At 38.2% G+C, this 23,070-nt stretch overlaps 1 protein-coding gene across 1 annotated transcript in view; it reads right to left on the reverse strand.

Annotated features, from left to right (window-relative positions):
• CCDC192 (coiled-coil domain containing 192) overlaps window positions 1-23,070 on the reverse strand; it is a 216,078-nt gene that overhangs the window by 139,446 nt on the left and 53,562 nt on the right. Inside the window, 3 exon segments of the mRNA XM_035290960.3 lie at window positions 2,392-2,448; window positions 3,314-3,375; window positions 3,378-3,444. Coding sequence (XP_035146851.3) covers window positions 2,392-2,448; window positions 3,314-3,375; window positions 3,378-3,444 — 186 coding nt within the window.

The raw sequence follows: 23,070 nt of genomic DNA on the forward strand, positions 1-23,070 counted from the left end.
TGTGTGTTACAAATCACCATTCATAATCAAAATCAAACTCTTGGAAAATGACCTACAATAGCCAGTTCTTGGAGATTGTTTGTACATGGGTAATGCTTGCAGGAAATAAACCCATTTAACTTTGTTTCCAACATTCTTCCTACCCACCCCCTCCCTTCTATTTTTCTCAGAATACCTCAGCATCCTAGGGAATGTTTTTTTCAGGGACAGTGCTCTAAGAAGTGCTCATTAAAACACTGCAGGTCTCTAATCAGGGGAGGTTTAAGACAGAAGGAACATGGTGTGGGAGAAGGCAGTTGGTTTGCATGGGAGTGAGAGTTGAAGCATTATGAACTGCAGAATCACCAAGAATGAACAGAGAGAGAAAAGGGGGTTGGAGGCAGAACATTTATAAACACCATTTGATATATCAAATGACACATAGAGAATATACTTGGAAGGATGGCAAGTTGTAATGGCAAAATCATGTGTGTCAGAGTGATCTAATCTTTTTAAGATTCCATTTTCTTTCTGAAAATTGATGTCTACCTTGTTGAAAGGTACTGAGATTTAAAATAGATATGTGAAACATCTTCCACATAGAAAACACATAATCCACTCCCAATAAATACTATTGTTAATACTGCTTTCATTTAAGTCTTTCTTGATAAATTGAAGTAAAACCTTGATGAATACACTGTGGCATTAAAACTTGAATGTTGGACAATTACATACGAGAAATCTCAGTCATTTGTATCAAAACCCTAATATAGGGAAGCAATCCTAGTTTCAGACAAGCCTCAAGCAGTAATAGCATGGTACAGGAGTAGCATCCATAGTAATAGCATCCATGGGCAATGAAAGAAGACACCATAGGAATTTCCCTATGGTACTAGGAACTACATTTTTTTCATCTATTTTTCATGAAAAGATGCTGAAAGCTAATATCTGAGCCTCAGTAAATACATTTGCTCTCCATATAAAATCCTACACTAAAAACCCCTTCCATGTGAATGACTGTGGGTATCAAATTGTCATGACGGGACATCCTCTGACAATACTCATTATCTGGCACCCTCAGGGTGAGACCAGGGGAAAGGCATCCACAACAAAATACTGGCTAATGAGATATATTTCTGTCTAATATATCACAGTGATACAAATGCAAACCTTAGTCATTTTCAATATTGGATAATTGAGCATACAAGCCCAAAAAAGATTTTGAATTTAGAGTTAAAAGTTCTGTTAACTGCCACAGCAGATTAGATTTTCTGTTCTCCAGCAAAAAATGGGGGCAATTACCAAGATTTCACCCAAGTCAATTCATTCCAAACCCCAAAGGAATGGTCACCAGAATTTATTATCTTGCAGTCTTTTGGAGGGCGACCTCATAGGTCTCAGGTCTGGCTGAGGAGCCTGGTGTAGTTAAGACTGGGCATTAATGTGACTGGTCAGTGTTTTCAATAAAGAAGACATTCCATAGCAGCCAAGATGTGGGTGAAAAACATGACCAAAAGGATGGCAATCAAGTCATTGCAGAGGTGTCTGAAGCATTTGGGTTATTTAGAGCCTTGGGAAGGAACAGTGGCAGGGTGACAGATTTACGGTCATGGACACAAAGGGCACTGTGGCAGGAGATGCTCACATGTTATTCTCCGAGCTAACATAGGCTGGTGTGTAAATGAAATTTGCCATAGAAATTCATGGGGTTTCTCTCAGGTGAGTACTTGCAGGAGAAAATGGACAACTATGTACTCTGATTGGTTTATATGGTCACTTGCCTAAAATCACAAGACTGGGGCAGAGTGAATACACATATATTCAATCTGTCCCAGTGAATATATATATAAAATATCTTAAATATATATATTATATATGTATGTATAAAAAACAATGTTACTTAAATGTGTCCTGAAAGACTGGCAGTGTCAGCATTGCCTGAATCTATAATTACCCAAAAGTGCAAATTTCCAGGCCCACCCTATGCATGGAGGAAACAGAATCTCTGAGCAATTTGTTTTAAGAGGCTTTCGGGTTGTTCTTACATACAGTAAAGTTTAAGAAGCACTGCTCTAGACCTTTATCTGATGGGTCAACAATTGACACATCTCTCCACTTCAACCTAATCCCCAAAATGGGCTGGCTTCTTCATCTTTCTGCCCTGAGTTTCCGGTTCTCTTCCTCTGATAGCCCCTGACTAGACCATCTGATTACACATAAGAGCTCAGTTTGGAAGTTTTATCACCTACAAAAATCAAGAAACTGTGCAGAGGCAGTAAAAATACTAATTTTTAGCTTTGTGATTTGGTTTGCAGCAGACAAAACTCATTTATAACTTTTTTCCAAGTTCTATTCATTTCCAAGTTAACGATGATATAAATAAAGGAATGGAAAAAGGAGGGAAATACTTACATGGGCTATAAGTTGCTCCTGGGAAGCTTTTACTTCAGCTTGCAATTTCTCGATGCACTGAAAAGGAGAAAAGTCTAGAAACCAAGTATGTAACTCTTTCTTTTACATACTCGAAGTATTGCAGACATATCTGTGTATCAGTTTTCAAGTCTCGTGAATGGTAGCATTATTTCAGCTACATTTTTGGAAAATCATTATTGGAGAAATCATCCCCCCTTTCCTATTTCTCTTCCATTCTGTGGAATAGCCCAAAGAAAAAACACACAAATATATTAAGAACTAGGATATGTCTGAATAAGGTAATGTTAGCTTGATGTGCTGTGGTTAATGCAAACACCCCTATATCATATATATATACATACACACACACACACACACACACACTCTATATATAATATCTATATATCTATATCTATATACCTCCACATGAAAACATATTCCTATATTCCAAAAACAGATACAAAGCCTTTAGATTGAACAAGATGTAAATTTATATAATGATATATATAAATGCTCAGATATTCAGAGATCAATCATTTCTTATAAAGTAATTGATTAAAAAACACATGCCGAATGTTAGAATCCTCGTTTTACTGCACAGAAAGAAACTACTCCTTGTTTAACCTTGACAAGTAAGAGACATTTGTACAGTCAATATCATTTATAAAATAAATAGAATATTTAGCTCATATTATTCAAAAAGATGCATATCAAACTTTAAAACTACTACTAGCCAAATAAATTTTATGTCAATATTCACCAGGGAATAAAATTACTTTTAGCAAATACAAATACTGTTATTTGCCATTGTGAACTTGAAAATCTGAACTTTTAATCCAGACTGAAATGGCTTTGCAGAATTGTCAGTTCATATAAAATTAGGTAACTTTTAAAGTAAAGATGACTTTGTTCTACAACATACCTGGTCTTTTGCAAGTAGCATTTTTTCATATGGTTCCTCACGGGCTTCCTTGTGGTTCACAGCTCCAGTTTTTCCTCCAGCCGGGATACTTGTTCAAGCGGTTTTGATTTTGTTCCTTCAGAGACTGAAAGCTGAAGATATTTTCTTTATGAGGGCGTGTAAGTACAGTAATATTTTAAAAGCTCCTTTTAAAAATTCAACTTATAAATAATTTATCTTCCACCAATATCCATTAAGTATAAAAATCGTTTCTGGAATATTTCTCATAGATGATAAATTAGCATAGAGAAAGAAGGAAAAAATTGATTTTATTTATTGTTTATAATTAAGATCTTTCTAAGCAGGAGATTAATCCACATAGTTACAATGGGCAGATAAATTTCTTAAAAATCTCAACATTCATCTTCATTGTGTTTCAATATTGTACTTTATTTGTACAGCTGAATCTGAAACTAGTATTGTGGTTTACATACGGTCTTTGAAACTTAACTCTTGGGGAGCTACAGCTTTTTAGAAGGAGTGGGAGTTCTGATTCCCTTGAATGTTCACCATAGAAGCAGCAGGGTGCATTTAACTAGGGGATATGCAGAAATTTCAAGTTAAAGTCTCATCAAAGGCAGATCTATACTAAGCCACAACCAAAAAATTCCTAGCAATGACTTTGTCTTTGTTTGACTGTTTGTAGATTCCTCTTGAGGAAAGTGGTAGTTTGATAGTCCTTAGTCTCTAATTCCCCTGGAGAGGGCCTGTGCTAGCTTCTCCTTTCATTCTGGCAGCTATTGTGCTTTTTCGCTATAGTTCAGCAACAATCCTTAAAGATTCACTGAAATCCTTGAAGACTGTCTTGGAAAACAGCACACGATTTTGTATTCACTGCAACTTCTAGGGTTTTCTCTAAAGCATGAATTATCTCTACAGCTCTTTTGCATTACTCTAAAACTTATTGCAAGGCATACTGTCTCATCTTGAAAAAACTTGATTGTTCTTAAATTTTTAAAGACAAGCTACCAAATGTGGAAGCAGGAAGAGGTCAGTCTGCCAAGGAAATAAGCACATCATCTCTATTGGTCCATCATATACTGGCATATCGTATATACTGTGAGCATATCATACTGACACTGAACCATCCAGCCACACACTCGTTCACTGGGCAAATGTTTGCTCAGTTGCCTCCCTCCACAGCTGTTGTGTTATGTGCTGCAGATAGAAAGTGCAAAATAAGGTTTAGAGGGAACACACATGTTACGAACTGTTAGCCATGCCTTTTGGCTCTTGGTGGCCTTGAAGACCTGTGGTGCTCCTCATGATCACTAACATGTTTAATTCCTGAGTGCATGGTGGTTTGGAATTGCAGTCTGGCTTTTCTGTCTACCTTTCTATTTTATTAGAGACATAGTATAGCGTAAGGGTTAAAGCCATAAACTCTTATGTCATTATCCTTTATGTAAAAAAATCTCAATTTTTTTTACAAAAATTAGCCAGGCATGGTGGCAGGTGCCTGTTTCCCAGCCACAAGGGAGGTTGAGGCTGCAGAATCACTTAAACCTGTGAGGCAGAGGTTGCAGTGAGCCAAGATCTTAATTTTGCTGTTTACTATCTGTGTGATCTCAGCAAGTTACTTAGCTTCCCTGGGCTTGAGTTTTCAGATCTATAAATAGCAATAGGAATGAAAAGAATACTACTTATCTCATGGTTTGGTTGTGAGGATTACATGAGTTTAAACCACAGAAATGCTTAGAACAATGCCTGGAACATATCAAGCATCTAGCAGTTCTTATAATGATTCTTCTGCCTCTTCTAGATCACAGTAGGTGTTCTTCTGGGTTTTATCTACATATTTATCAAACTGGTTTTTTTTTTTTTTTTTTGAGATAGATTCTCACCTTGTCACCCAAGTTAGAATGCAATGGTGCAATCTCTGCTCTGCAACATTCACCTCTAGGGCTCAAGTGATCCTCCTACCTCAACCTCCCAAGTAGGTGGGACTACAGGTACACACCATTATGCCTGGCTAATTCTTTGTATTTTTGATAGAGATGAGTTTTCACCAGGTTGCCCAGGCTGGTCTTGACCTCCTGAGCTCAAGTGATCTGCCTGCCTTGGCCTCCCCAGGTTCTGGCATTACAGGTGTGAGCCACTGTGCCTGGCCTATTTATCAAATTATAAAGCAAAAACAAAATATCTGAAGACGTCATAACCTTTATGAGCTGCATACCCTGAACTCAAACTATATTTCATTTGTTCATTTCCTGTAACAACTCTAATCTTCAGGGGAAACTCCTTTCTATGTCCGGAATTATTTTTTTCTCAAATATTATATCTCTTAGTTGGGCCCATTTTGCTCCCATATTCCGTCTGTTATGTGATCCATTGTCACCACTTTGTTGTCTTTCTTTTAAATCTATCTTCTCTTGTTTAAAAGCCTTTCTTCATTCACTCAACAGACATCATGTATTCAATCATTTGTTAAAGAAATAAGTTGGACATTTATTATATGTAAGAATATATAGATTAAAAAATGAAAACAATATTGTTCACATTCTCAAAAAACTAATAGTTTAGCCAGAAAGTCAGAGCATTTTAAAATAGCTATTGGCCGGGCGCGGTGGCTCAAGCCTGTAATCCCAGCACTTTGGGAGGCCGAGGCGGGTGGATCACGAGGTCAACAGATCGAGACCATCCTGGTCAACATGGTGAAACCCCGTCTCTACTAAAAATTACAAAAAAAAAAAAATTAGCTGGGCATGGTGGCGTGTGCCTGTAATCCCAGCTACTCAGGAGGCTGAGGCAGGAGAATTGCCTGAACCCAGGGGGCGGAGGTTGCAGTGAGCCGAGATCGCGCCATTGCACTCCAGCCTGGGTAACAAGAGCGAAACTCCGTCTCAAAAAAAAAAAAATAGCTATTATATAATGCAAAACTATATAGGTGAATAAATAGTATTAATAATACTTAACATTTATTGGGCACTTACTACATGCCGGACAGTCTGTTTTCAAATTTATTTTAGTATTGCAATTTATCTTCAAAACATCCTAAAGGTTCATTCTATTATAGCTCCCATTTTGTGGATAAGGAAATTGAGTTTCAACAGAATTATATAACTTATCAAAGGATATAGCAAGTAACTTCTGGAATTCAAGTTTTCAGTAGTGGACATCAGATTTGACTTCCTACCCCCAAATTTGACCCCAGCTACAAAGTAGGCCCTGGTCATCATGACAATTTTATCCTCTTTGCTGTTGATTGGTTCAGGAACCAAGGCATGAACTAATCAGAGCCTGGCTTTCCTGTGGCAAAATTATTGTATTAGGAGATGTGACCTAATTTGGGTTACCCACACTGCAGAGAAGTGGAGAGTGATTTGGAGAAGAACCTTCTGTCACCAACCAGACGTGAATGCTGCTGTAGCCATCCTACAGCCATCAGGAAACGAGACACTCAGAAAGGAAGAGTAAACAACAGAAAAAAACTGAAGTTCTTGCTGACGTTGTTAAAGTGCTCTATTAACTAATCTTGAAGCATACCCTACCTTGCAGCTTGCACTTAGTGAGCCATAAGTTCTCTTATTAAGGAGTTGAGTTTTCTATTACTTGTTGCTGTAAGTATTCTACTGATACGTTGTTTGGTTCCAAGATTCCATGCTCTTGACCGCAGTGAGAAAAGTTAATGAAAACCAGCAGAAGCTAACATATATTTTGTAGCTACAGTATACTAGGCATTCTGCTGGGTGCTTCATAAATAAATGTTACCTTATGCCATTGCTCAAAACCCTATCAGCAATTTTCTTTAATTTTTTTGTTATCATCATTGTAAAGATTGTGAAGCTAAATGCTTTAGTGGTAAATTAACTTGCATAAAATTCTACAGCTAATAAGAAGAAGTTAGAGTTAGGCCCTTATTTGTCTAGCTCCATTCATGGATTTTATATTGTATCCAAATCCTGACTCAGAGGCTGCCTGTCACAATGAGGCCTGTGATGTTTTTTTCCTTATCACGTGAATTTCAATCTTTCTCAGGTTGTTAACTTATATTCTTAAAGGAAATTTTTTTCCTAAGACCTAAGAACTCTCTCTAACCCGCCATCTTGCTTCCTTTTTATATAGACACCAACCCCTTATTTCCTCTCCTTTTTAAAGAAGTTTCTTACTGGATATCTCTTTGACTCAGATCTATTTAGCTCAGGTTCAGCTTAAGACTAAGAATGTTGACTTAGAATCAGGATATCTATGTTTTAGTATTAATTCCACAGATCACTGACTCTATAACCTCATAACAGAATTTTAAAAATAATTTCAAAATTTTTTTTTAGATTCAGAATTATATGTACAGATTTGCTACAAATCAAGAACTCAATCCCTTTTACAATAGCTGCAAAAATAAAATAAAATAAAATAACTTAGGAATATACATAACCGAGGAGGTAAAAGACCTCTGCAAGGAAAACTCCAACCACTGCTGACAGAAATCATAGAGAACACAAACAAATGGAAACACATCCCATGCTCATGGATGAGTAGAATCAATATTGTGAAAATGACCATACTGCCAAAAACAAACTACAAAATCAACACAATTCCCATCAAAATACCACCATCATTCTTCACAGATTTAGAAAAAAAATTCTAAAATTAATGTAGAACCAAAAAAGAGCCGGCATATCCAAAGCAAGAGTAAACAAAAAGAACAAATTTGGAGGCATCACATTTCCTGATTTCAGTCTAAACCATAAGGCCATAGTCATCAAAACAGCATGGTACTGGTATAAAAATAGGTATATAGACCAATGAAACAGAATAGAGAACCCAGAAATAAACCCAAATACTTACAGCCAACTGATCTTTGACAAAGCAAACAAAACCATAACGTAGGGAAAGGACACCCTTTTCAACAAATGATGCTGGGATAAATGGCTAGCCACAAGTCAGAGAATAAAATTTGATCTTCATCTCTCACTTTATGCAAAAATCAACGTAAGATGGATTAAGGACTTAAATCTAATACCTGAAACTATAAAAATTCTAGAAGATAACATTGGAAAAATCCTTCTAGATATTGCCTTAGGCAAAGATTTCATGACCAAGAACCCAAAAGCAAATGCAATAAAAACAAAGATAAATAGCTGGAATTAAATTAAATTAAACTGTGAAGATTTTTGTCATGCAAAAGGAACAGTCAGCAAAGTAAACAGACAACCCACAGAGTGGGAGAAAATCTTCACAATCTATACACCTGACAAGGACTAATATCCAGAATTTACAACAAACTCAAACAAATCAGCAAGAAAAAAAACAAACAATCTCATCAAAAAGTGGGCTAAGGACATGAATAGACAGTTCTGAAAATGAGATATACAAATGGCCAACATATGAAAAAATGTTCAGCATCACTAATGATAAGGGAAATGCAACTCAAAACCACAATGCAATACCATCTTACTCCTGCAAGAATGGCCATAATAAAAAAATCAAAACACAGTAGACGTTGGCCTGGATGTGGTGATCAGGGAACACTTCTACACTGCTGGTGGGAATGTAAATTAGTACAACCACTTTTGAATACAGTGTGAATATTCCTTAAAGATCTAAAAGAACTACCATTTGATCCAGTAATCCCACTACTGGGTATTTACCTAGAGGAAAGAAGTCATTATACAATAAAGATACTTGCATGCGCGTGTTTATAGCAGCACAATTCACAATTGCAAAATCATGGGAGCAACCTAAATGCCCATCAATCAACAAGTGGATAAAGAAACTGTGATATATGTGTGTGTGTGTGTGTGTGTGTGTGTGTGTGTGTGTGTGTAATGGAATACTACTCAGCCATAAAAAAGAATGAATGAATGGCATTCACAGCAACCTGCATGAGATTGGAGACTATTATTCTAAGTGAAGTAACTCAGAAATGGAAAACTAAACATCGCATGTTCTCACTTTGTAGTAAGTTTTGAAAAGTTTTACAAAACTACAGTGATCCAAATAGTATTTGACTGGAATAAGAACAGACCACTGAAATAGAACTGAGAGCTTTCAGAAATCAACTCAAAGATCTGTGGCTAATTGATTTTTGACAATGGTGCCAAGACAGTTTAATAGACAAAGAAGAGGGTCTTCAACAAATGGTGCTGGCGCAAATGGATAACAAACATGTAGGAGCTTGAAGTTGGACCCCTTTATCACTTCATAAAAAAAAATATTAAACTAGATTGATTACCTAAATATGTAAGCACAAACTGTAGAATTGTTAGTAGAAAACATTGTGGTAAATCTTCATGATCTTGAATTAAGCAATGGGTTCTTTGACAGCAAAAAAACAAACAAAAAATTTAAAAATAGTGAAATTGGAGTTGGTCAAAATTAAAAACTCATGCAGCAAGGAATATGATAAAAAATGAAAAGACAACTTGCAAGACGTGAGAAATATCTGCAAATCATATATGTGATAAAAGTTTAGTGTGCAAAATATATAAAGAACTCTTATTATTCAGCAACAAAAAGGCAAACCACCCAACTAACAACTGGGCAAAGGACTTGAGTAGACATTTCTCTAAAGGAGACACACAAATAAATGGTCAAGAAGCGTAAGAAAAGATGTTCAACATCACTAGTCGTTCAGGTAGCAGAAATCAAAACCACAGTGAGATTCTACTTTGTATCTACTCTTATGACTACAATTTTAAAAATGGAAAATAAAAGATGTTGCTGAAGATATGGAGAAATAGAAACCCTTGTACATTGCTGGTAGGAATGTAATATGTTACAGGCAATGTGGAAAAAATGACCGATCAAAAAGTTAAACATAGAATTGCCATGAGATCTGGCAATTTCACTTCTACATATATATGAAAAAGAATCGGAACACTTACATTCACAAAATATGGCAAACAAATGTTTATTCATAACAGCTAAAACTTGAAAACCAAATATCCATCAACAGATGAGTGGATAAACAAATTGCATTGTGTGCACACAATTCAGGCATAAAAAGGAATGAAGTACTTATACTTGCTATAACTTGGATAAACCTCAAAAACATTATGTTAAGTGCAAAAAGCCACATACAAAAGGTCATATTAGATAAAGCCTTTCATCTGAAATATCCAGAATAAATAAATCCACAAAGACAGAAAACAGATTAGTGATTGTCAAGGGATGGGAGGAAGAGGATTTGAGGCATAAAGTGCTCTTCTGGGGTGTTGGAAAAGAGTTGAAACTTGACAGAGTTGGTTGCACAATATTGGAAATGCACTAAATGTGACTGAATGTATATTTCAAAATGATGAATTATAAGTTCTGTGAATTTTCCCCCCATTAAAAATAAAAAACAAATAAAATGATTTTCTTAGGTTTAGAAAATTGTTAGCATTACATCCACTCATTGAATGCTACCTCTCAAGTTTGTGAGATAGCATCACAAACTTGGACTCACTGGTTTCACTTTAAATTAATAAGCACAAACCTCAGGTGGATACTCCACACTACCCTGAAATAAAAATACCAAAAATACCACTATATTTTTCTCCTAATAAATTGGCTTTCCTCTTTTTTGAGGTAATTTATTTCCCTCAACTTTCTCTTCAAATATGATTTCATACTTCCCCTCTTCGAAAATTCTACTCATCCCAAATGACAATCTCAGTGAGTCCCTGAAAAAAATAGAACCTGCAAGATACTCCCTCACCTTCACACCAGTTAATCTATAAATCTTACTGCAGCAGATACTGATCATCTATTTCCCATGAGTTTTTTCCCTTTTATCCCTTGCTAACCAAACCCAACTTGGATTAGCTAGCATCCATGTGTTCAGGAGAGCTTGGCCTTGTCCTGCTCTGAGGTTCAATCATGATTGAACTGTATCAGTCATATTTGTTTCATTTTCAGGTATAAGAGATCATTTTTGACATGGGCAAGCAATATATAGAGGCCCTGGGAGCTTGAGGAGGATTTTTACCAGATTTTTAAAAAAGGAGGAAGCACATATCCTTTTATCAGGATGTAGTTTTAACTGCCTATTGCATCGAATTACTGCAGATGCCTTGCAAGTATGACACAGCCAACAAATAGAGAGTGGTAGAGCAAAGGATGGATAGCCTCTATAATCTTGGTAACTTGTGTGTGTGTGTGTGTGTGTGTGTGTGTGTGTGTGTGTGACAGATTCTCACTCTGTCACCCAGGCTGGAGTGCAGTGGTGTGATCTCGGCTCACCTCAAACTCCGCCCCCCAGGTTCAAGCGATTCTCCTGCCTTAGCCTCCAGAGTAGCCGAGATTACAGGCGTGCACCACCACGTCTGGCTAATTTTTTTGTGTATATTTAGTAGAGACGGGATTTCACCATGTGATCAGGCTGGTCTTGAACTCCTGACCTCAAGTGATCCACCTGCCTTGGCCTCCCAAAGTTTTGGGATTACAGGCATTAGCCACCACGCTCAGTTGGTGACATTCTTGAGCCACTGAAACCAATTCTAAAACTGGCCCACCTATAGATATAGTGTTATGTAAGATGATAGCTGGCATTATTGAAACAGCCAAATGGGCGGGGCCCTGGCAAAAACTTCAACTGGCCTGAGCACTGGAAGGAATACGCACTGGGGCGGAGCTACACAGTTCATGCCCTTTGCAGTGGGGAGGAGCTTTCCCCTCCTTTTCCTGTGTGGAACCTGGGATTCAAACCGGAAGGTGGGGGCCGGGCGCGGTGGCTCACGCTTGTAATCCCAGCACTCTGGGAGGCCGAGGCTGGTGGATCACGAGGTCAAGAGATCAAGACCATCCCGGTCAACATGCTGAAACCCTGTCTCTACTAAAAATACAAAAAATTAGCTGGGCATGGTGGCGCGTGCCTGTAATCCCAGCTACTCGGGAAGCTGAGGCAGGAGAATTGCCTGAACCCAGGAGGCGGAGGTTGCGGTGAGCCGAGATCGCGCCATTGCACTCCAGCCTGGGTAACAAGAGTGAAACTCCGTCTCAAAAAAAAAAAAAACAAAAACAGAACGGAAGGCGGGAAGTGAACCAACAGAACTCTGGCTTTGTGGAGAGTCCCTGTTTCCCCTTTTTGCCTTTTCACCCAATAAAACCCTGCTTTATTCACCCTTCAAACTGTCTGTGAGCCTAAACCTTCGTGGCGGTGGGACAAGGACCCTGTCTTTAGCTGAAGGAAGGAAAAGTCCTACAACATTATTACATTACTTTAATTGGGATTCTGTTACCTGAAGAGGAAAGCATCCTTACTGAAAAAATAGAGACGATATTCTTCCGCTTATCAAAGGCCAGTCATTGCACTTGGCTTTGAATCCTATCACATCTACCTGTCACAAAGCCTTTGCTCCTATAATTTCTGTACCCTATCTCCCAATCCTCTCCTGCGTTTTCTAGTTTACTCTTTCTGAAAGAAACCATTCAGCTTATAAACACAACATAGACATTTCCATGAATGAAAGGTGTCCACTAAACTCTCCATTGCCTCTCTCTCCATCATCATCCCATACTTTTGCTTCTTTTCCAAAGCTTTGTAAAACAATCACCTTCTATACTGTTATTTTTTATAATTGTACTCTTAAAAAGGCACATAAAAAATTATTGGCTTATATAACTGAGGAGTCAGAAATAGGGGTATTGTTTCACATACACTAGATTCCACAAACTTAAACAAGGTCATAGTATTCTGTCTCTTTCTACCTCCAAATCTCAGTGCTGATCCTATGTGTTTGTCTTGTTATTTCCCATTGCAGACAAGCTATCTTCACAGTGGGAAAAATGGCACCTAGAGACTTCCAGTTTTATGGCATTAATAGTAAGGCACTTCATCTTCCAGTAAAAATTGAAAAAAGACTCTCTTAGATCATATAAGACCTCTCCTGAATCAATTTTTATGGTCAAGAAAATGGGATATCATAATTGAAGGGACCTAGATCTTGTGCTCAAAAGTCATTCACTCCAGCCAGGAATACTGTGATTTACAGCCACAGAATTATTAAAAGGTTGGAGTGAGAAAGGAGCCATTCTCCAAATAAAGCAGACATATAAATGGAAGCCAATTACAGTCCACACTTGCCCCCTGGTGTTCAGCACAATCAAATCCTTATACCTATACATAATATGCATTTCCTAAAATGCTCCTGCATAATATAATGCATCTATTCTATGTTAATCCAAAAATGCACTCACTCCCTCTGAAAAGGAGACAAGACAAAATTATATCAAGTTACTGCCTTTAGCTCTACATTCAGATTTCCAAACTATGTGCATTCCCTCCTGAATCAAATCTGGAAGAGAATCGTCATGATATAGCATCTAAAATTAAATAATGTACTTGGGGGCCACGGTGGCTCTGGCCAGTTGTCCTGGCACTTGAGGAGGCGAGGCCATGAGTTCAAGGCCAACCTGAGCAACGTTACAAGCTCTCATTGATTAACAACAACAACAAAAAAAGAATGTACCATCCCTAATATGCCCAATATACAGAAAAACCAGAATAATCAGGAACAAGGGGAAATAACTTATAATTGCCACCAGCCATCACAAATTCTATTTGCACATTCTATTAGAGATAGAAAGGACAGACTGTCCGGGCAGTGCAGTGAGTGGAGGTAGCTGAAAAATTTGACTGTTTCTGACCTCTGAGAGCTTTCTTTGTCTTTTGCATCCATGGCCATAGCCAAGAAAAGAGCTACAGAGAATTCCTTTGGTGGGGAATTGTACTAAAGTCCAGTTTCAGGTATGTCACCAATTTATCTATTTGTCAAGGCCACTGCAGTTATATTATAGAAACTCAGTGCAAATATGTTTAGATTAAAAAGAGAATTGAGCTAGGTTCGGTGGCTTGTACCTGTAATGTCACTAATCAGGAGGCTGAGGTGGAAAGGTTATTTAAGCCCAGGCATTCAAGGCTATACTGAGCTATGATCATGCCTTTACACTCTAACCTGGACAAAAGAGTGGGGTCCAGTCTCTAAAAAAATAAAAAAGAAATTGGTTCATTTAACTGGGAAGTGGAGGCACCCCTAGATCCTGAATCTCAAATAAGATTTTCAGAAATCTCTCACTCTACAATTGGCTCTTTGTCCATTCTCTCTCAATCTCTCTCTTCCTCCCCGCTCCTTTTCTTTCTTTCTTTTACTTTTCTTTTTTCTGAGACAGAGTCTCACTCTGTCACCAGGCACCAGGCTGGAGTGCAGTGGTGCAATCTCGGCTCACTGCAACCTCCACCTCTCGGGTTCAAGCAATTCTTCTGCCTCAGCCTCCCAGGTAGCTGGTATTACAGGCACGCGCCACCATGCCCAGCTAATTTTTTATATTTTTTAGTAGAGACGGGGTTTCACCATGTTGGCCTGAATGGTCTCGATCTCTTGACCTCGTGATCTGCCCGCCTCGGCTTCCCAAAGTGCTGGGATTACAGGCGTGAGCCACTGCACCCAGCCTCCTTTTCTATCTCTATTTCTCTTTCTCTTACTATGGAAAAATTTTCCAGTAACTGGGAAGAGGGCTGCCAGCAGCCTAAATTACATTCCTCTCCCAACCACTCTTCCATTCTGACATCTGCCTTCAACTACTTGATTGAAATGGATCTTGTCAAGGTTTCCTCTGGCACTCATTTTACCAAATGCAATATACAATTTCCTAGCCACCTTATTCAACATCACAATAAAATATTATACATTTGAGCACCTCATGGCCCTTGAAATACTTTCCTGTTTCTGCTCCTACCACTGAGTTATCTGGATTTCTTTCAGATTCTAAGTTTCCTTAGCTGGATTTTCCTATTCTTCAAATCTTCTACATATTGAGATCTGAGGATTTGCTCCTGGGCACTCCTCTCTGTTTTATCTATCCTCTTTCTCTAAGTAATCTCATTAGGTACCACAGTTTAAATGCCAATCACATGTTGATGACTCCCAATTTTCAAATGTACAGCCACTCAGCTACACACACACACACACACACACACACACACACACACACTCCAACAACCTATTTGACATTGTCCTTTAAATGTATACTAGGTAAATCAGAATTAATGTGTTCAAAATGAATTTCTCATGATCTCTTCCCTCCCAGACTTCCTTCTTTCAATAAATGGCACCATCCATCCATATGTTTAAGCCAGAAAGATAAAAGACTTCTCTTTTTCTCACCATCCACCCAATCCATCACTTAGTGCAATTATTAAATCCACTACACTAAATAATGTGAATATTCTATTTGTCTCCTCTTATTGTCTGTTCTCCAAAATTTTCTCCTCCACAACCCACACATTTACATGCAGAAATTAATATTGCAGAATAGATCTCCAGTGTCACTCAAAAGCCACTGAAAAACAAATTGTCTTGCCAGACCTTGTAGAGCTCATGCTACAGAGAAAGGAGGGACTTAATTTAAAAACAAAGCCTTCTCTTGTGCTAAATCCTTTGCAAGCTGAATTGGATTAGTAACACAAATTATGAAATTTCCTGGCAGTAAATAACAGAGGCAAGCTTTTCAAAAATTACCTATTCTACCTGTGGAATGGGCAGAAAGCCCTAAATCTGAATGTAGATTTAGCTCACAGAATGGATTTAGTCTCATTTCAGTTTTAGGAGTTAAACAAACAACAAACTCTTCATTTTAACCCCATCCTAGACAGAAGAGATTTTTATGTTTATTAATACTTTTTGCCTTTAACTGCTTTTGTGGTCATTTCTAGATTTATGCACATAGATCTCCAAGGGTCTACTTAGAAGCATAATTATCTCCTGTACTTGTCCAGCTGCCATGAAAGAGTACCACGAACTGAGTGACTTAAACAGCAAAAATGTATTATCTCACAGTTCCACAGGCTGCAATTCTGAGATCAAAGTGTCAGCAGACCTAGCTCCTTCTGAGGACTATGAGGGAGAAACTATTCCAGCCCCTCTCCTAGCTTCTGATGGTTTGCTGGCAATCTTTGGCATTCATTGGCTAGCAGAAGCATCACTCTGGTCTCTGCCTTCAGGTTCACATGGATTTCTCCCTGCATGAGTATGTCCAAATGTTCATTTTTTTATAAAGACACCAATCAGATTAGACTAGGGGCCTATCCTACTCCAGTATGACCTTATCTTAACTAATAATGAGGGAATGTATTAACTTCTCTTCCCTGGTCCACAGGGGGCGCGGTTTCATAGGCAAGAACTTCCCAGCGACAGCCAGACCTGCCTTCTTTTACTCCTCCATCCGGAGCTTAGAGGTCTTTGTCTAACTTTCCCGAACGTGGGAAAGGTAGAGAGCCAGGTGTGCTCTTTTGCTTAGAAAGCGCGGCTATGGAGGAGGGGCTTTTGATTGCGAGCCTAGCAGCCAATCCAATATCGAAGTCAGAAAAATCAATCATTCCAGAGGAAGTTCTCCTTTCACTGAAGGAGAACTTGAATGGGGTGGGAGTAAGTCCCAGATTAAAAGACACCCCTGCCACTTACCTGTTTGGTTTTTCCCTCTGGGGATCTCCTTCCAAGACAGCGTGAGGGCTCGCTCTCTATCTATCTAATTCTTTCTTTCTCTCTCTCTCTCTCTCTCTGCCTAAATAAATCATTTTTTGCAAAATTCTTTGGGTCCAATATTTACTTGAATGAGCCCACGGCGATGCCGGGATCCCCTCCCCATTCTTGGGTGAGTGAGAAATCAAGGGCCTGAAAAGAAAACATCTGATGGAGAGGAAGCAGAGCCGACGTTTCTTCCCCTGCATCCCGCAACCCGGTCACAATTACATCTGCAATGACCCTTTTAAAAGATAAAGTCATGTTCTGTGGTATGGGGCGTCAGAACTTCAACAAATGAATTGGGAGGTTGGTATGCAATTTAACCCATACACCTTCAAGTTTTTTGGGGGTAAATGATCCCTAACAAAGAATCATTTAAGCTCCAAGTGAAAATAGAAATATTTACCAACAGGTCAATTGAAATATAAAGTTCAGGATGCAGGCAAATGGATTCCTAAGATTCCTTTAATCTTCAAAAAAATTATCTAGGCCTTAAGAATAGACAAGAATACCAGAGAGAAATGAAAAGACATGGGAAAGGTGACGTGATCAATCATTGACTTAGAAATAAAGGGTAACAATTAGATATAAAGGTCAAAAAGCAATAATATTGGGTTCTAAGAAATTAAAGTCAACATGAGATTGGGCATAAAGTAATTACACAGAAATAGAGCTACTGAAAAGCAGACAGCTCTCAATCCACAAATCCAAGTATATAAGAAATATCACATTTTTTACTTTCTATAAATCTTTTTTATTTCAACTTTAAGTCCCCACCTCTAGTTACACAGCTGTTCTTGAAGATCTTCTCTGCCCAGGATAGTTTACCTATATGGGAACCCTGTATATCCCCAGGCCACTGGTGATGCTTTTCTCGTCCCACCAGAAACCCTTGTATGCAATCATAGATCCTACAGGTTAGCCAACATTTCACAGGGGTCTAGGACACATTCCTAGGTTACAAAACTCCCTCTAACTGGCACATTCTCTGAGCATTTTCATGGAACAGGGTACAGGCTTCCCCTGCTAGTGTGACTCAGAGAGCTGACTCTCTACTTCCGGTTTGGGGAAAAGGCACTCTGCTCTCTTTTGAGTCTCTCTCAGGAGTCTCCATTTCTCTCAATACTTATTAGTCTCTTCAATAGGTTTAGGCTTTTGGAAACAAAAATCAGGCAACTTCAGGAAAAGTCCTCTGAGATTAGGAACTACAGAGTCCTCTACTCTGAGGAAGGCAACCATTCCCAGATGAATTTTAACACAGGAAATGATTGTTCCCACCAGAATGGAAGCCCAATTCAACTTACTGCTCTTTTACAGAGTGTGTGGTTTCCAAAGAAAGTACAAAATACTCAAGATGAGAACAGAGGAACAGAGATGGGAAGTGGGGGTGGACAAGGACCCCACACATTCAAAGCAGTAAGATGTTGCAGCAGTCCTTTGTGTTACGAAGGGAAACGATCTGAGACAACATATTTGAAGGTAGTCAAAGTAAGTGAAGCTTTAGAATTCATACTTTTTTTGGACACAGGACATGAGCACAGACACAGATAATAAGGGAATTTGAAGTAAGAAGTAGACTTCTTGGATGGGGTAGGACAGGAACAGAATAGAACCACAGAAGTCCCATGACCTCAAATCAAAATCCAGAAAAGATCAGAACTGTCCCTTTAGTTATATGAGGTAAGAGGTTTTTGTTTTGTTTTGTTTTGTTTTACCAGTTCCTTAGAGGGGAAGAATTAGCAATTGATTTCATAACCCATTATATATACTCTCTAGAGCTTTTTTTCCTGTATGTGCCTGCATAGTATACTCTGTGTAAAATCAGTCATTCTCAACAATGCCTCTCTGCTGTTCACCACGTTATAGAATACTCCCTGGAGGTATTTTTCCTTGACTGAGCAGATCGGACTCAAACCATTGACCCCAAGATTGCGCTCCATCGTAGGCAAAATGAGAGAGAAGTCCCTACCTTTTCCCCCCTTAAACAATTCTATAAAAAGGCATTTATCTGCCTGGGTGTGCTATAAATTTAAAATGATTCTGTCAGAATCAGAAATGTAGTGTCAACACAGGGCATAAGTGAGTGGGATGGGTCAACATAGGGCATATTGTGAAAATAGGCTTAAGAAGCTGACAGCAGGCAGTGGAGGAAAAAGTTCAGTGAGGGGAGGAGAACAAAACAGGCTCAGGAAGCTTAGATGCACAAATACTGGGAGTCAGGAAGAAAACAAAGAGTCTCCATAATGTGGACAATTCCTTTTTCATTCATGGTCTTGTGGAAATATGAATAATGAACATGTTCATTTCATTGATATCCTCCTACTAATTGAAGAACATTTTCTGTTCGGTGACAGAGTGACCTGCTGTTCCAATTACCAGCCACTGATGAGGTTCCCCTCTTTGGAGGTCTGTTTAGCATATTATTTTGTTTATTAATAAAATTATGTTAATTTACTATACATTTTGTGTAATGGCAATTTCCATCATGATTCATGTTCCCAAACAGACTGTGCTTCTTGAATTATACTCTACAGGGTCAGAAATCAGCATTTTGCAAACTTTTGATGCTCAGGACGTTTTTACATTTCTAAAAATTACTGAGAACTTTTAAAAGCTTTTATTTATATGGGCTATATCTACTGATATTTACTGAATTAGAAATTAAAACTTAGAAATTTAAAAGTGCTTTTATTAATTTGTTTAAAAATAATAAACTCAGTATATGCTAACACAAATATATTTTAATTAGAAATAACTTTTTCAAAACAAAACAAAAAGGAAACAGAAAAAAGTGGTATTGTTTTAGATTTTGCAAATTTCCTTAATGTCTGGCTTAATAGAAGACAGTGGGACTTTCATATCTGCTTCTGCATTGATTCTGTCATATAGAATCTGGAAAATTCTACTCATAAAAGAATGATAGCAGAAAAGAATAATAACCTATTAGTATTATTATCCAAATAGGTTTAACTTTGAAGATCATTTAAGGGTGTTAGCAACCTCCAAGGGATCTCTTGGACAAAATGTTGAGGACCTCTGTATTGGACCACTGCTTGTCACTAGACATTCATTCAATAGCCTCAAGAGATTTGCATTGGTATAACTCCAAACTTCAACACTTAACACTTTCTGAGGCTAATAAATGAGATCTTCACACGCAAAACACATGGTCTTCCTAAATTTTCTCCCAGAAACTCCATGGACTGAAAAATAGAAGAAAAACTATTTCCAGGATGGGTTAAAACAAGCACGTCCCATGACCCACATGCAGCCCAGGACGGCATTGAATGTGGGCCAACACACATATGTAAACTTTCTTAAAACATTATGAGGTTTTTTTGTGATTTTTTTTTAGCTCATCAACTATCCTTAGTATTCGTATATTTTATTTGTGCCCCAAGACAATTCTTCTTCTTCCAATGTAGCCAAGGGGAGCCTAAAGATTAGACACCCCTGGGTTGAAGGATCTGACATAATAGCTAAAATGGCAAGATTTAGAAGATCTATAAAAGGAAATTAGAATCATCCAGAACTTGGATGAAGAATCTATAGCATAAGTGGTAAATCAAGTCTGCATGGAGTCATCCATAAGAAATGAATCATTTTTAACATCTAATAATTCCAATATAAGATAGTTGGGTAACCACAGGTTGCACAGTCACCTGAAACTTGAAATCAGTCGACTTTCCCCTCAGCTCCTACATTTAATTAATCACCAAATCCAACTCATAAATATATCTTGTTTCAGTCTTCTCTCCACTGATAATTTAGGCCTTTATCATTTCCAAACTGGATTTTTATAAGAGCCTCACATTGATCTGCCTGGCTCCGGTCTGTCAAATCTGTCCTTCTCAGTACCCTGATTGCTTTCTCTCTTGAGCACAGATCTGAATGTGCGTCCTCCTATGGCCCTCCTTGCCTGGGGGTCAACTCCAAGTGCAAAATGGAAAAACATGAGCTTTGACATAAAAGGGACAAGTAATGAATTCTAATTTGACTTAGGACCTCATAGGAGTTACTGTCTGAGCTTCTTCCATGGGGTATACAGTATAGTGGGAGATACAGACAAGCAGTTATAGGTGGGAGGTGGGAGAGAGATTATGAAAGCACCTAAGGACATCTAACCCAAACTTGAAGGAAGAAGAAATGCATTTTGGAGGGAATGACATCTAACTGAGGATCTGAAAAGTAGTCTCTTGGGCTTCTTTGGATAATGAGGAAGGAGATAAGAGGGAGTGGAGGGAGTTAGCATAGAAATTCTAGGCAGAAGCACAGGGGAAGGAGTGTATTAATGAAAATTTGACTCTAAGAAATGGGGTCTTTGTTTTTCCTTAGATTAGATTAGAAAGGTGAGAGAGGATATGATACCTTTAAAGAACTGAAAGTGGTGTAATAGTGGTATACAGGGAGTGGTGTAAGGTAAAGCTGGAGAAACAAGCAGGTGGTCGTATCATAAATGGCACTGTAACATCTGTTAGAGCACAGATTTGACCCTGACAGTGAAAGTGGGCTAATTTAAGATTTAAAGTTGAGAAATATGAGGTCTGTGTTACAGAACCTTCATTCTGGTTGTAGTGTTGAGGAGTCATTAAACAAGGGCCATAATGAAGGTAGAGTCAGGAGAGGCGCTACAGATTGTGACCTAGACAAGAATGAAGACAGTGGAGACAGAGATTTAAGAATGATTTGGGAGTCATCACCCACACTACTCAGCAATTGATTGCATATGAGGGGTGAGGAAAAGGAAAGAATCAAAGCAGCACAGAGTGGCTGGTGGCACTGATCGTTGGCCTAGGGAATGTGGGGGAAGAAAACAGGCTTGGGGCAAGAAGCAGGCAAGTTGAATTTTAGAGATGGAGAGCTTGAGTTGGCTGTGGGAATCTTGGTGGAGCTGTTCAGTAGACACATAATTAGGTCTGGAGTCAGGGAAGACCTGGACCAATGGTGAGGACTTAATGCGTTTCAGCAGATTGTGTACCCTGAAGTCGGATCACCAAGGAGAGCATATAGAAGGAGCAGACAAGAGGCTTGCAAGCCCACAAAAGAGCTTTCTTCATTTGCAAAATGGCATATACGATTTTCCAGGACTGTTTGGAGAAATACATGAGCTGAAATTCACAGGAGTACCAAACAGAATGCCTAGCTCATAGTATAAACTCAATAAATATTTATTGAATGAACAAATAATTGAAAGAAAGCATATACCTAACTTACTAATTTATCTGTAGACAATAGGCAAAGAGAAAGTTTATTTGCCATCTCAGAGAAAACCTTATGAACAAAATATAAGTTAAGCCCAAACAAAGACACCTCCTTCTAACAGCAGAACCGTGACTCTTAAGGCAGGAGGCTTTTTGCTTTTTCTAAAAAGAGAAAGTCACATTTATCAGCACCGGTCAGCTATTTAAAACTGACCTCTGTTTGATCTTGACATTTACAAGCAAAAGGAAGTCTTCAGTTATGTAACAGGCCAGCAATCCACACATCCCGCCTGCAACAACAATACACTACAGAACCTGATTCGTCATTGTGTTTGAGTCTATTCAGAACAACACTATCTCTTCACCAGCTTCTATTTGTTTCCTTGCATTCTTTGAAGCTCTTAATTTACACCAACAAACCAGTAATGAGATGAAGATGAACACCTGCTTAAATGAGAAGTTGTCCGATTTTGTTTTGTTTTTTAATAAGGAGGGAACTTGTCTGCTGTAAAATCAATCAGAACTCTGGTTAGCCAAATTGTTTAATGAAGTTCCTGATAACTAGATTTCATGTTGATAAGGAACCCATTCCAGGTCAAACAGACTGCTTGTGATGTTATGGCATTAAAGTAGACTTCAAAATAGTTCTGAAAACAAAAACTCATTCACAAAACTCATGATTTCAGATTGGCATGTCAAGCATAATTTCTGAGCATTTGCAGAAATGAATACTCCTACCAAGGGCACATTGTTTATTTCAAATAAACTTGACATCAAAAGACCTACTGTTGCATATAAACAATTAAAAAAAAAACCAGAACATTTTTGGACAATCTAAGTATGCATCAAATTACTTTTATCCACTCAATACACACATTCAGTATCTAAAAATTTGCTAGTGTCTTTGCTCCTTCTATTCCTAAACGTAAAGAAAAGATAGACTGGACACGAAGATGTACTAAGAGAGAAATAATGGGAGTTTGTCCTAGGGTCTTAGGCATAACATGATTCATAATATCTTGCTGATTAGAGTTAAATATATTAGATTTTTTTGCGTGTGAGGCATTGTTTC

This window comes from Callithrix jacchus, chromosome 2 (assembly GCF_049354715.1).
Source record: "Callithrix jacchus isolate 240 chromosome 2, calJac240_pri, whole genome shotgun sequence".
Lineage (NCBI taxonomy): Eukaryota > Metazoa > Chordata > Mammalia > Primates > Cebidae > Callithrix > Callithrix jacchus.